The sequence below is a fragment of the Macadamia integrifolia genome, unplaced genomic scaffold (assembly GCF_013358625.1).
Source record: "Macadamia integrifolia cultivar HAES 741 unplaced genomic scaffold, SCU_Mint_v3 scaffold2845, whole genome shotgun sequence".
Lineage (NCBI taxonomy): Eukaryota > Viridiplantae > Streptophyta > Magnoliopsida > Proteales > Proteaceae > Macadamia > Macadamia integrifolia.
The window spans coordinates 20,830-37,370 of record NW_024869003.1 but is presented as its reverse complement, the minus strand read 5'-3'; the positions used below and the strand labels follow the sequence as shown (position 1 = coordinate 37,370).

At 39.2% G+C, this 16,541-nt stretch overlaps 3 protein-coding genes and 1 pseudogene across 3 annotated transcripts; all 4 read left to right on the top strand.

The window, feature by feature from the left end:
- Window positions 1-3,268: 3,268 nt before the first annotated feature.
- Window positions 3,269-3,598, top strand: LOC122067333 (uncharacterized mitochondrial protein AtMg00810-like). Its single transcript, XM_042631162.1, has one exon. It carries the CDS (start codon window positions 3,269-3,271, stop codon window positions 3,596-3,598), a length of 330 nt encoding a protein of 109 aa, XP_042487096.1.
- A 2,464-nt stretch (window positions 3,599-6,062) lies between these two features.
- On the top strand, window positions 6,063-7,458 carry LOC122067334 (protein DOG1-like 1). Its single transcript, XM_042631163.1, has one exon. The coding sequence runs from the start codon at window positions 6,410-6,412 to the stop codon at window positions 7,217-7,219; it is 810 nt and encodes a 269-aa protein (XP_042487097.1). The 5' UTR covers window positions 6,063-6,409; the 3' UTR covers window positions 7,220-7,458.
- A 922-nt stretch (window positions 7,459-8,380) lies between these two features.
- On the top strand, window positions 8,381-10,582 carry LOC122067332 (annotated as a pseudogene).
- A 133-nt stretch (window positions 10,583-10,715) lies between these two features.
- LOC122067331 (protein DOG1-like 4) lies at window positions 10,716-12,264 on the top strand. Its single transcript, XM_042631161.1, has one exon. The coding sequence runs from the start codon at window positions 11,166-11,168 to the stop codon at window positions 11,883-11,885; it is 720 nt and encodes a 239-aa protein (XP_042487095.1). The 5' UTR covers window positions 10,716-11,165; the 3' UTR covers window positions 11,886-12,264.
- Window positions 12,265-16,541: the final 4,277 nt, after the last annotated feature.

Genomic DNA, 16,541 nt, shown 5'->3' with positions numbered 1-16,541 from the left:
CTGCTGTTGCCTTGGGCTGGGTTTTTGACCTGCCCTTTTCTGCTTTGGATTGGGTTTGGGATGACACCCAAGCCCATCCACCTAAACTAAACTCTAACAAACATCTGAGACACCTAGGCCAAGTGTCAAGAGAGTGGCACTGCGGCCTGGCCTGTCTTTGTTACACATCAGGCAATATCTTGGTCAGATTACACACATATATATAAAAGTTGTAAACATAAACAGAATAAATAGTGAAAAAAAAAAAATCTTTCATTAAAAAAAAAAAAATCTTTCATTGCCACACAGTTGATCAAGGTATTGATAAATTGACAATGTTTTGGAAAACTCAGGTGGGCTAAAGCTTGAAAGTTAGGCTGAGGTTGACATCTTTTTTGACGCAATTTTGGAAGACCAACAATTTGGTTTGGTTGCTCTCTATCCTATTTTGTTTTTCAAATTCAACCCAGAGACCTATATTGTGAATTCAAGAATGAGATGCTATCTTTACATCACACATAAACATTTATTGTGAGTCCCTTCCTTTTACATCCTTCAATTGTTGGAGCCTTTGGAAAGCCAAAATGATCTAATTTTTAACAAGGTGTGATCTCGGGAAGAGATGATAAAACATGGCGAACAATCCTTTCAATATTTCATTGAAGCAGAAAAAAAAGAGAGCAGTTTCTGAAGGGGGGACCACTACTTCCTCTTCCACTACTACATGGGGAGCTAGTGGGGAGCCCCCCTTCTCTGGGCTTTGTAAAGCTAAATTGCGATGCAGCACACTCCCAAAGAAAGTTTGAGTGGGGGTAGTGGGTATATTTTTTGGAATTATCTTGGGGCTCAAATAGCAGCAGTCTCTTGAGTATGATACTTTCAATTCACCAATGGTAAGTAAAGCTCTATCCATTTGTGCTAGCCTTCTTCATGCTAACTGGGATTGGACCATATCATTGTTGAAGAATAAGATAATTATGAGGTTATTTCCTCTCTCTAATCCAAGGAAAGCTACAACACAACTAATCATTTCCCAAATTATTCAAATATATTTTGTGTAGCTTCTACTTTCGATCGGTTGTTTTTTCATGTATTTCTAAGACGATCTTATCGCTCCACCTATTCATTCTTATCTTGTATACCTTATTTGTTGTAAAACCAATATTATTAGGAGTAGTATTAGGTAAGCCAATAATACCAAAGATGTATTTCCATATTGGTTGGAGTAGTATTAGGTATGACAAAGGTGTATATATATCCCACAATTGTGGAAGATAAAGGTAGATCAATTTAATCCAATTGAATTCTCAATTCTAACATGGCAGTGGAGCATGCATTGTACATCATGGAGTAATGTAGCATCAGAGCCCGTGAGCACAATATCATCAACATATAAGAGAACAAACACTTTAGCATCCCCTTTATGCAGGATCACCATTGTGGATGACTATTCTAGAAGTACTTGGTTATTTCTTATGTCCTCAAAATCCAAGGTTAACCGTTTAATTCCACAATTTTTTGCAATGGTTTACACAATCAATTTGCCACCACAATTAAATGCATTCGATTGGACAATTCCATTGAATTTTTTAATCAATCCATTTCTACATATCTTCACTCTTTAATTGGGGTTCTTACAACAATCCAGCTGTGTTTCCACTCCACAACAAAATGGAGTTGTGGAACGTAAACATAGACACCTCCTCAATGTTGCTCGGCACTTTGTTTTCAATCAAGTATTCCTATAGAGTTTTGGGGAGAGTATGTTTTAACAGCTGCTTATTGATTTGTGAGACAGGAGCCTGCATGTGTCGGTCCGGAGAACCCCTTATCAATAATCCCATTCTATAGCCCTGGTCCGGTTCGGAGAACACCTTTGGTTGCCCGAGCTGTAGGATAGCTAATACCTTACCTCCTACTGGCTAGGGGTGTAGCACTAGGGTGGTTATTCTCCTAACCCATTGCATTCTAATATGTCAATTTCATATCATGGTCATACTCATACACACACCATCATACCATTATGCAATATCACATTCACTAAATAGAACAAATGTATAATATGCAATCCATCACAAAGTCTTACAGGGGCTCTCCCCTTATGAAATCCTTCATAATAAAGTACCTAAACTTTCCAATTTAGGGGTTTTTGGTTGCCTTTGCTTTGGATGGAATCATATTGTTCAATATAAATTTGATAAACGGGCTTCTCTAGGGGTGTTCATTGGCTATCCTTATGGCCAGAAGGGTTACCGTGGTTGACCTCCAATCTAAAAAGATTAACGTGACGCGGGACATTGTGTTTCATGAACACATTTTTCCCTATGCCATCCTCCCTGCACCGGTTCCTCTTGGCTCTCTTGTTCTTTCCTTGCCACCATCACACACAGATCACCATTTCATTGTTGACCTTCCTTCATCACATACCACCACCCCTACACCCCTTGATCCTCCTACAAAATCCCCCTCTACCTACACCCCATGATGATACCCCTCCCACACCCCTTACCCCTTCCTCACCTCCACATTAGCACATCCAGCCAGACCACAACGACATCACCAAGCACCTCGTCATCTTCAGGACTATCACTGCTTGTGCAGCCCAACGCAGTCGTCATCTTCAGGTGCTCCTTCTCCATCCTCACATCCTCTACAAATTTTTCTTAATTATGATCTATTTAACCCCTCTCATAAGGCATTTCTTGCATCTATTACTCTTGAGAATGAACCTATCACATTTACCGAGGCAATGAAACACAAGGAATGTAGGGATGCTATGCAATCTGAAATCCAAGCTCTATCACAGAATAACACGTGGTCAATTGTGCCTCTTCCCACTAGCAAGAAACCCATTGGATCCAAATTGGTGCATAAGATTAAGCGCCGCTCTGATGGCAGTATTGAGCATTACAAGGTGCACCTTGTTGCAAAAGGATACACCCAAATTGAGAGTGTCGATTATCATAACACTTATGCTCCAGTTGCTAAACTTATCACTGTTCGGGTTCTTTTGGCACTGGCAGCTAATCGCAGTTGGCCACTCCAACAAATGGATGTGAATAACGCCTTTTTACATGGCGATCTTGATGAAGAAGTTTACATGACCCCACCTCCCAGATATTGTTGAAAGGGGGAGATGTTTGTTTGTTGCCTTAAAAAATCACGATATGACCTTAAACATGCGTCACATCAGTGGTATTCCAAATTTTCCAAGGCATTGTGTGCCTATGGATTCCAGCATTCCAACTCCGATCATTCGCTATTTATCCTACGTAAAGGGGACGCTACAATGTTTGTTCTCCTATATGTTAATGATATTGTACTCACTGGCTCTGATGCTATATTCCTCTATGATGTACAATGCATGTTCCACCACCAGTTTCATATTAAAGACCTTGGTCAGCTCAAATATTTTTTGGGAATTGAGGTGGCTCGGTCTCAACAAGGCTTGTATCTATGTCAACACAAATATGTCCTTGATATTTTAGATGATTGCGGCTACACCGGCGCACGTCCTGCTGACACACCCATGGAGCAAAACTTGAAGCTATCTAATGATGAGGTTGCTGTTCTTGATGATGCTTCTTCTTATCGTCGTTTAGTTGGACGATTGATATAGCTAATGGTTACTAGACCTGACATAGTCCATACTGTCAACATCTTAAATCAATTCATGCACCAGCCACGTCAGCCCCACCTTGATGCTGCCCACCATCTATTACGGTATCTAAAGAGTACTCCGAGCCAAGGTCTCCATTATCCTTCTGACACAAACCTGGACCTAAAAGTCTATTGTGATTCAGACTGGGCCAGTTGCCCCATGACTAGACGTTCTACAACTGGTTCCTGTGTCATGTTGGGCTGTAGTTTGATTTCTTAGAAGACAAAAAAACAACCGACAATTTCTAGGTCTTTTGCTCAAGCAGAATATCGCGCCATGGCCGTTGCAACATGTGAGTTGATATGGTTAACATATTTACTGTGTGATATTGGACTCTTCTACCAAACTCCCATCCTAATTTATTGTGATAATCAGGCAGCCCTCCACATCGCTGCTAATCCTATTTTTTCATGAATGCAAAAAGAAAATTGAAATAGACTATCATCTTGTTCGTGAAAGACAACAGAAAGGACTCATCATTCCAAGCAAGATTGCCTCTCATCATCAGCTCGCTGACATATTCACCACAATTCTTGGACATGAGCAGTTTTAGTTCTTGCTTTCCAAGTTGGGCGTTTGTAATCTCCAAGCTCCAACTTGAGGGTGAGTCTTAAGATCTTATCTCTCCACCTATTCATTCTTATCTTGTATACCTTATTTGTTGTAAATTCAATATTAGTAGGAGTAGTATTAGGTAAGCCAATAATACCAAAGATGTATTTCCATATTGATAGGAGTAGGATTAGGTAAAGACAAAAGTGTATATATATCCCACAATTGTGGAAGATAAAGGTAGATCAATTTTATCCAATTGAATTCTCAATTCTAACAAGTATTGATGATATATCTGGACAAGAAAAGTTCTATCGATTTCATATATGATAGAGTGACCACATTTCATTCTTTGATTCCATCAACTTGTAATTCAGGAAGCCGATGTACACAATCTTCAACTGCTAAATGAATTTTCTTCAAGGAAAAAAAAAAAAAAAAAAAAGACGGGGGCATGAGCCCAGCCATAAGCTTAGTTCTCGGTGGGGTTGAATTGAACTCGGGCCTAACCCACAACTCATAAAGTCCAATCCAAGACCTCAAACCCACCCCCCCTTTACATTTTTTTTTCCTGGGTTCCGATTTGGGTTAAATCAGCCCAAATGCTTATGCATGGGTAACTCCTACCAACTGACCGAGTGCACAGGAATTCCTACGTGGCGCATGATAATTGGACAGAATCAGTTATAGTGCTGATTAGATGCCAATCTAAGGGTTTACAATCCAACTGAGTAATACAAAATTGAAAATGGCAAACGATAATATTCCCAACTCAGTAACCTAGAATTTCGTCTTAAAAGAAAGAAAGTGCCTAGAATTCCCCACAAAGGTGTGATCAGAATAGAACCACAATGAGATAATTTTTTTTTGGAAGATGTTACCAAAAAGACAGCGTGGTTTTTTAGGCTTATCAATTGTTAAAGTTACCCATTGTCAATGTGGGGCTATCTCAATATTCTTCTTTACCTGCAGGCCTCTTATGGCTCTGTCTTCGTGGATCAAGTAAGGAGTTCATCATCGACAGAGGTCCAACATATCCGCTCTGATATCATGTTAAAGTTTCCATCTTAAAACCAATTGGCTTGAAGTGGGGTGACCTCTTGTGGCTCTTATACAAGATAGTTGAGTTACTCACAATCGATGTGAAACTATCTCAATACCAATATGAAGTTGTCTATGCTCAAACATGTCTAGACATAGGAGCCACATTGTTTTTTTAGGCTTCTTTTCTTCTTTTATCTTACCACTCTGAATTTGTCTATGTCCAAACAAAGTTGGGTACAACATGAGCATAAAAATCATATGTGGTGATTATTGAGCAACAGTGAAGATTCAATGGCTAGAGTGTATGTCAGAACCCTCTCGACCGTTGAATCCTCATTGCCACCCACAGCTCATCACAACAGATTTAAAGTCATAAAAAGACTACCCTGCGCCCCACCTTCCGCATTAAAGATACTCTATATATCTTCGCATGGGCTCGAATATTGGTATTATCCACACTAGGTTGATAAGGTTCTTTCCTCATTTTATTTTATTTTTTTATCTTAATTTCATCTTAAAAAAGAATCAAATGCATGCACTGAACTAAGCCAAAAGAAACGTTCCCCTAACATTGATGATCGATGGCACCAAAGAAAGAATGAAAAAGACAGGGCTGTCAGTTAGGGAAGTCCAAATCGCCGTAACTACCGGGTCCTTCTGGCGTTATATACTAACTTCTCACGACGCGTAATGGCCCCAAGTCCTAGCCACGTAAGCCATCCATGCAAGCTTTGGAACTTTCCCTATCCCCACCCCCTTGTGATCTTGTCGTTTTCTCCATTTCACACCTCTTTCCATCTCACACAGTCAGCAGACTCATCCGCACACAGCTCCAAATCTCTCTCTCTCTCTCTCTCTCTCTCTCACAAATATACAGCCCACCACAATCCCAGTAAAAGATCCTCAAAATCTCTCCAGTCTATTGTACATTGCTTATCCTCATCTCATTTCTTAATTAGTCTCTCACACTCATACTATGAAGCTCTCAGGTTAATCCTCCTGAATCCAATCCATCTCCAAATATACCACCATCATCAACCACAGTTTCTATCATACAGCCATATCAAAAACCAGATTCCCCTCTCCTCTTCCAATTTATATATCCACTCATCTCCTCTTGCCAATTACATGCAACAATCCACTTAACTCTTTTCTGTGGGTGTACATCAATCCATGCAACCCATCAGTTCAGAAAAGAAGGGAAAAAAAGGTATAGAGATGGAGGTAACAGAAGAAGAAGATAGATGTCGTAGGTGTTTCAATAGCTGGGTGATGCAACAAGAAGTAGACCTACAAGAACTTCAAACTTTGACCCAATACCACAAAGATGAAGAGAAGCTAAGAATGATGGTAGAGAAGAACATCCAACACTTCCATGACTACAACCAGAAAAGAACCATTCTAGCCCAAGACCATGCGACATCCTTCTTCTGCCCATCCTGGTGCACCCCCTTCGAGAATTCCTTCCTCTGGATTGCTGGTTGCAGGCCTACCCTCTCCATCCGACTCGTCTACGCCCTTTGTGGTTCCGAACTCGAATCCCAACTCGGAGATTTCTTCAGGGGTGTAAGGAGAGGTAATCTGGCCGAGTTGTCAGCGCGTCAACTCAGCCTTGTCAATGACCTTCATTGCAACACAATCCGGGAGGAGGACAAGCTGTCCTCCAAGATGGCTAGCTTACAAGAGGAGATAGCGGACCAGCCTTTGGCTCTCATGGCCGTGGAGTCGAACCGGATTGGAGATACAAGCGAGCGGGTGGACCGGGTTCTTGATGACCACTCGCTTGCCTTGGCTCGTATCTTGGAGGATGCCGATAAGTTGAGGCTGCGAACGTTGAAGGCACTGACCAACATCTTGACCCCACTGCAGGCCGTTGATCTTCTGGTGGCAACTGGGAAGCTTCATCTATCCCTTCATGAATGGGGCAAGAAAAGGGAGTCTAGGGAGCGTCAGAGCAGAAGCATCTCCTGCTCAGCAGAGTGAAGAAGCTTAAAAGAGAATCTTACATATATATATATATATATTTAAGTTTTTTCTTTTAAGGTACTAAACCATATATGTTAAGTTTATGAGCTTATATTTTCTTAATATTATTACTGCCATATTATTATTAGGTTGTATGTTCATATATAAAATAATGTAAACTAATATGAAGTTCATTAGTTTGTGTATTTGCCATATGGTGATGAAAATATAAATTTACTGCCATATTATTATTATAATCATTATTATTAGGTTGTATGTTCATGTATAAAATAATGTAAACTAATATGAAGTTTATTAGTTTGAGTATTTTCCACATGGTGATGAAAATATAAATTCTAGCTAGGTTTCATTTTGTGTACATTACCTTGGTTGGAATTATAAAGAGATGATATTATGAACATTGAGTGGGCTAAATGAACCATGCAAGAAGCTGTGAGAGAGAGAGAGAGAGAGAGAGAGAGAGAGAGAGAACTAGTTAGTTGGTATATTGCCTCAAAGTGAAGCATCAACGTAACTAGGGATGTAAGTTTAAAGTGAAGCATCAACGTAACTAGGGATGTAAGTTTGGCCCTGTAAACTGGAGCCCGCCCTGACCCTAAATAGGCCCTCGATTGGGCTGCCCTCCAATATGTTGATATTGTTTTATCATACCTCATTAATTTATGTGTCTTCTTTTATGTCACTCCTTCAGAAAACTTTTTCATGTTTTGGCAAACATGGACCTTTCCCTGTACGTGGAGAGCAATTACTATTTATGTACTCCCAAGTGTCCTACCTCCCAGAGATGTCTCTCTATTTTCTTTTTATCCCTAATTTTTCTCATTGTAAAGGAATACTATATTCTAAATTCTAGACTCATATACCTTCTCCCAAATAAGAAAAGAAATATCAAATTATTTGAATTTTTATTCATAGATATCCATAGATTAACAATAAATGAACCTAGCTGCTTTTATTCAGCTGTCCAATAATTTGGTAGTGTTACGATAACGTTAGTTCAACACTTATAATTAGACCGTAAATGTTTGTGACAATTCCATATATTGGTTTGGTTTGAATTTAAACCAACAGTTTCAGTGCTGAAATCAGAACCCAAGCATGAATAGATTTCAAAACTTAAAACCAAAGTTGAACCGCTTTTGCTTCAATTCTATTTTAAAGGTATCAAAGGAGGTCCATTGAACCAAATTTTCTAGAGTGAATTCGGGAATCGTAATAATGATAGCATGATATTGTGATAATAATTTACAGTGTCATCCCCTAGAGAATGTCACTATTAAAGAAATACGCCTTGGAAAATATCAAATTACGTTTACACCTCCTGCCGTTAGTCTCTGTTAAGCAAGACTTTGAAATGTCGATTTTACCTTTTTCACTAAAAACACATAGCCTCAGCCTAAATTTGGAGCAGAACGGGTTGCAACCTTGATGCTGCCAGCCAAGGCATATGCTCCTTGGATATGTGGAAGGGTGAGGAAGTGAGATGTAAATCTTCTTCAACAATTAGCATGGTTATGAGTGCATAAAATAGTGAGAATGTACTTCCTGACAAGTAGATCAGAAGGTGTTAGGATTACAAATGCCAATCGACTGCAAGTAGAATCTCCTTCAAGCAGAAGCAGTTGAGATAGAACCACATAGCAATATCTAAGCCTAGTTGGAATTGCCTTTGTTGGACAATACTGAGGTTTAGATGAATAAAAAGATCAGAATTTCAGAACAAAAGCCCTATTCATGTGAAAAAAGGGAAACACCAAGAGGCTAAGGAATGTGACACCTAGAGAGGGATGCAATGGTCATTTTGCACACCTTGTCTCTGGTGCTGGGTGCGCTCTCAAACAAAAAAACACACATCCCCAAATTGAAAAGAACCTCTTACCTTCACGCCAATGTAACTTCAACCTGGCAATTTGATTAACCCCCATTGTACTGAACAGGTTATCCCACTTCATCGTCTAGACATGGACCAGATTTTAGAGAAATATGATGTCTACTTCTCATTATGAAAAATGAGGGAATTCAATTGAGCTGAGTTGTTCAAGAACCAAGCCCAGTACATGGTGGGCCTACTTCTTGTGGGTAATCGAGGGTAGAACCAGAGAGGGAGAGAGAGAAAGTGCTATTCAAGTAAGAAGAGCAGTGTATGGTGGGCCCTTCAATAGGGGTGGGGTAGAAAAAGAAGGATTTGGCTCGTCTCCCATTCCCTACCAATTCCACTTAATCTAGTGATTCCTGTCCTCCACAAAATCCAACGGTTGCTTGTTCATAGTAAGTTGAAACCTAAAACCACTCCACTTTTCAGAAACCAAATCACTTATGGTTTTTGAAACCATAACTTTTTTTGAATCTCACGCCCAATGCCCCCAGATTCCCAATACCCAAAACCGTCCCCCTGTTACTATTACTCACTCTCAGAACTAAAAGAAGAAAGTAGAAGAAAACGAAACCAGAGCAGCTTTTTCTCCCTCCCTCTCACCTTCTTGGTGAAGGAAAGGTCACCATGCAAAAGACCGTGGGCAAGCCAAAGCCCATCTCATCAGGCAGCCCATAGTATGGGCCCGATAGAGTCAAGTCTGGGGCCCATTCTCTGGTGAGCCCCTCCTAACTCACCGGTGAATTCCCGGCGATTACGGTTGGGACACCGCCGGGATCTCCGCTGACCCTGAGACTTTCCAAGAACCGAGAATTCAAGGTCATCCACTGCAGATGGGCCATGCTTGGGGCTCTCGGTTGCGTCTACCCTGAGCTCCTTTCTCGCAATGGTGTCAAGTTCGGTGAGGCCGTTTGGTTCACGGCTGGTGCACAGATCTTCTCTGAAGGTGGATTGGACTATTTGGATACCCAAGCTTGATCCATGCACAGAGCATCCTAGCTATATTGGCTACGCAAGTTATCTTGATGGACCTCTTGGTGAGATCACTGACCCACTCTACCCAGGTGGTAGCTTTGATCCAATTGAGCTTGCTGATGATCCCGAGGCTTTTGCTGAGTTGAGGGTGAAGGAGATCAAGAAATGGTCGGTTGGCCATGTTCTCAATGTTTGGGTTCTTTGTTCAGGCCATTGTGACCGGAAAGGGACCATTGGAGAAACTGGCCGATCACCTTGCCGATCCTGTTAATAACAACGCTTGGGCCTATGCCACAAACTTCGTTCCGGGCAAGTGAGTATTTAATATTTACAATTAAGGAAGATCGTTAAGAGTTCAAATTTCAAGGTTGGCCCTTCATTGGCAGTGTGAACTGAAACAAGTTTGTACAATTGAGATTAAAGATTAATGATATGCTTTTACTGTGAACTGAAACAAGTTTGTACAATTGAGATTAAAGATTAATGATATGGTTTTACTGTCTCTCTTCAAATATTAAGTTTCAATGAGAGAGAGAGAGAGAGAGAGAGAGAGATGGAAATTGGCTATTTCAACAAGGAGGTTATGACATCACCTCAGGGCCTCAATATCTCAACAGCTCAACTTGAAGAACCCTTTTGCTTTGAATGGGACCAGGTAAACGTTAAATGCATGGAGTGCATTTGCATGTAAGCCACGTGGTGATACACTATCTCATGCCGTCCACGCAAGAAGCAGAGAATACCTTAGCCACTTAGAAAGAGGAAGGTGGCCGGTGCAATTGGTCAGTATTCCAAAACTCCACAGTCCACAGAGAGAGAGAGAGAGAGAGAGAGATGCTGACTGACGAGTTCGGCGTGCGTCATTTGTGCGCATGTGTCTCATTGTGAGCCATGCAACAGCCGAACTTAACACCGTATGCAACGTGGCTGATGTTTTATCGTCCACCTGACCTTCCCTTCCTTCTTTAAGAACCGGACCCCCTCCCCCGCAGGTAACCACCCTATCCCAACAATATTAAATATCAACTCAAGTACCCTTTCCCTTCTCTCTCTCTCTCTCTCTCTCTCTCTCTCTCTAGTTAGCTACTTGCAGAGATGATGGGGAGCCAAGCCCAAGATAAGTTCTCAGGTTTCTACAAGCAATGGTTGAAGCAACAAGACGCCAATCTCAAAGAACTCCTCTCCGCACCAAGGGACCCCTCCCATGAACAACTCCACCAAGCCATCGTCTCCAAAGTGGTGACCCACTATAAACAATACTACACAGTCAAATGGGTTGCTGCCAAGGACGACGTTCTAGGCTTCTTCTGCCCAACCTGGTTCAGCTCTCTCGAAAACGCTTACCATTGGATGACTGGTTGGAAACCCTCTCTAGTTTTCCGTCTCAGAACCTCATTACGCCAGACCCGGGTCCCACGTGCGAGTCTCGTCGACATGACTGAGGAACAGCTTGAGAAGATCCAGAAACTTATGATTCGGATAAAAATGGAGGAAGACCGGGTCGATAGAGAGATGGAGAGGCAACAAGTGAGTATTGCCAATAAGCCAATGGTGGACCTGTCTAGGCTCGCCACTCAGGTCAAGAACGGGGAGGTGGTGGGGGAATTGGGTAAATATGTGGATGTGACTTTGAGCTCGTTATTGGCTGGTTTGGAACAAGTGATGAAGATGGCTGATTGCGTTCGCTTGAAGGCCTTGAATGGTGTACTAGAAGTGCTCAATCCCTTGCAATCTCTGGATTTCTTGGCTGCTATTGCAATGCTGCAGATTCAGCTGAGGGTGGTTGGGAAGAGAAGGGTGAACATGCAAAGATGATGATGATGAACCAGAAGGATTAAGAAAGTGATTTATGTTTAAGGGAGAGGAATGGAATATCATTATTATCATCATCATCATCATCTCACATCAGTTATTGTTACTATTGCTTACACCGTTTGATTGTAGAGTAGAAGAGATTGTTTCTATTGCTTACACCGTTTGATTGTAGAGTAGAAGAGAGTATATCTTCATACATCTCCATACATATATAGTACATAGGCATAGTGGGTAGGTCATAGTGTCTTCTCTTAGAATAGAAGAAAATTTAGGATTAGTAATGTAAGTGAGGATAAATGTACCGTGAAATTGTTACCATGTGGCCATGCCCACTTCCATTGTCTGTATCCTCTGCATCTCATATATTAATAAAGCTTTTCCATTCTCTCTCTCTCTCTCTCTCTCTCTCTCTCTCTCTACACCCCACCCCGCCCCGATTGAGGAGGCCCACCATGTACTGGTCTTGTTTCTTGAATAGCACACACACTCTCTTTTAGGGCCCGTTTGATAACGTTTCTGTCGTTTCTGTTTCAAGAAATGGTAGAAATATAAATTTTCATTTCTAGAAACAGAAATGAAATTGAAGGTGTTTGAAAAGTCATGTTTTTAGAAGTTGATGGTAACCAGTGAAAGAATTGCCACAAGTCGTTTCCAGAAACGGCGAAACAAGTTGAACTTGTTTCGCCTGGGTCGTTTCTTGAACCATAAATAAGTAATAATTTCTATTTCTATTTCTAAAAATAAGTGAAGCAAAACAGTTTTATCAAACGTTTTTTGCTCCGTTTCTGTTGTTTCTGGAAACAGAAACGGCAGAAACGCGTTTCTTGAAACGTTATCAAACGGGCCCTTAGTTCTACCCTCACCCACAATGGCCCACCATGTACTGGGTTTAAGCAACGACGTCTTATTGAGCTCAATTTGTTCCATTCGCGCTTTTGAATTCTTTTCTTCTGTAATTTTCTTTAATGACTTTATTACTATAGTTTCATTTTTTACTCTTATCGTGATTAGTACTTTCATATTTCTTCTATCTATTTCTGAATAATGCAAGATGCCTTTAGCATAAGAATTTTATTATAGCAAACACCAATAAATATGAAAATAAACAAACATAGATTTGCAAAATATACAAAGATTTAACAAGGTTCACACACCGATGTGGTGTGTTACATCCTCAGGCAAAGAAGAAGATGTTTCACTATGTAGAAGAGAGATTATACCCAAACAGTGGTGAGAAAACTCACTCTGAAATCCTAACTCGAAAACCGCTCAAATTACAACAGTTTGCGCAACAAGACGATAATACATTATATACTCCTCCAAATCGCAAGTTGATCCATCGAGTCGTGGTCTCAGATCTCAGAAAACGGGTCATTCTTTAAAATAGGTCAAGAATTCGAGACAAACTTAACATTCTTTTAAGAATCTGAAAGCAACATGTTTCATTTCCAGGTTCTGATCTCTATTCCATTCCATTTTCACTTTCATCATATGGGTTTCTTGTAATTTGTAGAGGGTTTTAATCGTGTCACTTGTTTAGCCTTTCCTACGATGGGGTCTTATTGTTAGTTCAGGTAGTTGATACCTGTTTGTTGTTTCATATTCAAAATCTAATTAAATGTAGAGATTCTTTTAGGATTTTTGAAGATTTGTTACTTAGCTTTGGACCTCAATGTTGTGGGTTTTCTCTTGTACCTTTCAATCAATTCTTGTTATGTCGGCTGATCACTGTGGTTCTAGCTTACTTCTAGCTTTACCAGACGATTCTGCAACCTTAGCCTCTGCTGTTGGAGCCTTTATGATCTTGCATCCTCTAAGAAGGTCTGGCTCTCCAAGTATGAGGTGGCAAGTGGGTAAGCCTCTCCTGCAAAGCAGGAGGTAAGGCTGAAAATACCCCTTTTTTCCTTTTTTTTTTTTTTTTTTTTTTTGGCCCTGCCTCATATCTCTCTCTCTCTCTCTCTCTCTCTCTCTCTCTCTCTCTCTCTATATATATATATATATATATATATATTTGAGTTTGAAGTTGTGCTTATGGAACATGCTTTGGAATTTGAAAGATGAGTTTCTTTGTCCAAGTGTTATGATAGGATTCTGGCCCTCTACGAAATGTTTGTTTTAAGATAATTTTTTTCTGGGAGACGTCTGTTATTGATTATTCTGAAATTTTGTTTGATAATATATTATTCTTGTCCCGAATCTGCAATCTTAAAATACCATTGATTTCTTTTTTGTTACTTCTAGTTGCTTTCTTATTACACTCTTTTTGGTTCTGTTCACTGGAGTTTGATTTTAGATCATTGATAAGCTCTCTTATAGCTTTTCTTTCATTACATCATGTTTATATATCATACTTTGTTTTGAACCATTGAGAACATATTATCAAATTATGGGCTTCTGTCATAAGTTTAGATTTCTATCTTAAAGTAAATAACAGAAAATAAGTTCTTGTTTGTAAATAGAATATTCTTCTTCTACCTCATGAAGGAAAGAGGAACACACTAACCTAAACTAGAAAATAAGTTGTAGCTATTGAAAAAGATTCTCAGAGCTGTAACTACATTCTAGTGCCAATTGATGATTTCATAAGCATGGCCAATTATGATGGTGTTGATATTCAAGTTGGTGAAAGTGCTCGTTTCACTGCCAATGCAAATAACAGTCGGTCCCATGGTAGGCCTACTTCAGGGGTCACAAGTAAAAAGAAGAGGAAGAAAGAAGGTGTAAAAAAGATTAATAGTCCTTTGAAAGTGATGGGCAATGCAATCTCGAAGACGGCCAAGAATGACTCTCGGAAGGATCTTGCATAAACCATATGTGCTGAGAATGATGCACTTTCAAGAATTGATTTTGATAAAATATTGCATGTTAAAAAATTATTTATGCAAGAGAAGGACTTGGCTTGTATCTTCTTGAATGCCAGTGAGGTAGGAAGCGTCAATCTTTCTTTTTTTTTTTTTTTTTTTTTTTTTATTGATGATGTAGGGGATTCAGAACATAATTTATGTTTGGATTTTCTTAAGACGAACAATCAATGATGTTTTGGTGTTCTAATATTTTCTGAAACTTACTTTGTTGTTGTTTTTTTTTTTTTTCCTTAATATGTTGGGCAACAAATATTTGAGAATTTAGTGTTTATAATTATCCTTATTTAATGGTTATGACTATTTTTATTTAAATGTGGTCAGGAAGCATCATTCTATTTCTTTAATGTTTATAACTATCCTTATTTCTTCAATCAACTCTAATGAAATTTCATCTAATTAAATCCAGATGGATATTGTGGCTATATGTGAAATCTGTGAAAATAAATGTGAGACACTTATAAAGAATACTAAGAGTAATCCAGGTAGAAGAATCTACAAATGTCAAATTCATAATTCCGTTTTTATGTGGGTGGATTAATTAAGAATGTATTACTGTGGACAAGGGCAATGCAAGGTCCGAAGATGCATTAAAGGGCCATATGTAGGCATGGTTTAAAGTATCGGTCCGTATCATATCGTATCCTCCGATACGTATCTGTTTCGGCTTTTACTGACACGATACTGACCGATACGATACATACAATTTTTAAAACCCTTTTGTATCAATATGTATCTTATGATACACACCGATACTCACTGATACGTACCGATACTCTATGAAAAATTCAAAATTGAAGTGAAATGTACGTTTCGGTATGTATCGGTACGTATCGATATGTATCAGTATGTATCGATCGATACACACCGATACGTACTGATAAGGTCATAAAATGGCCAAAATGGGTAATTTTTTAGAAAAACACAATTTTTTGATGTGTTTTTGTTCCAAAGTTGCTGCCAACCATTTTTCTCTCTAACTAAAGTAGAAATCAAGGTTGAGAACAAGAATTTTACATTTATGGGACAACTACAAACCTTGGATTCTTAGTGCGATATTTTCAATTTACTGTTTATGCATAATACATGTTATATATAACTTTTTTTAACTATTTTTTTATGCAAAAGTGTATAAAAAAGCGTTTCATATCCATTTATGTGCGTATTTTAGCGTATCTCCGATACAATACGATACCCTCCGATACGTATCTTAATTTTGGCCGACCGATACGGCGATCGATACCGATACTTTAATCCTTGTATGTAGGACAAAAAAAATTGTGTTACCCACATTCCAGTCCGATACAACTATGCAAACTTCCACTTTTACTGATATTATCCATATTCCACTGTAGCATTTTCTAATATTTAACTGTTTATTCGTGGTTTGTAGGATAAAGATAGAGGATGTGAGATATTTAAGATTGTGTGCTAGAGAATCTTCGTCTTCAAAACAGGTGGTTGATAGTACTGTAATGGATCAACCCACCACTACAATAACATCATAACTACCAATGGATATTAGAGGAACAATAAGAGCTTCAGAGCAACATAATAAAATGTTAGAGGATGTCCTGAATGCTGTGAAAAATCTTGATATAAAAAAATGAGAATTTCTTCTATCTTTACTATGGACTACGCTTTATTATATTGACTTATGATTCTATGTAATGACTTAAAAATGATAATTATACTTAATTTTCCTTAACTTTAAATTTATAATTTAGTTTCTCATATTTTTTAAATGTTAAAACAAGTATTTAAGTGGTGTGCTATATACTTCATATTACTGACC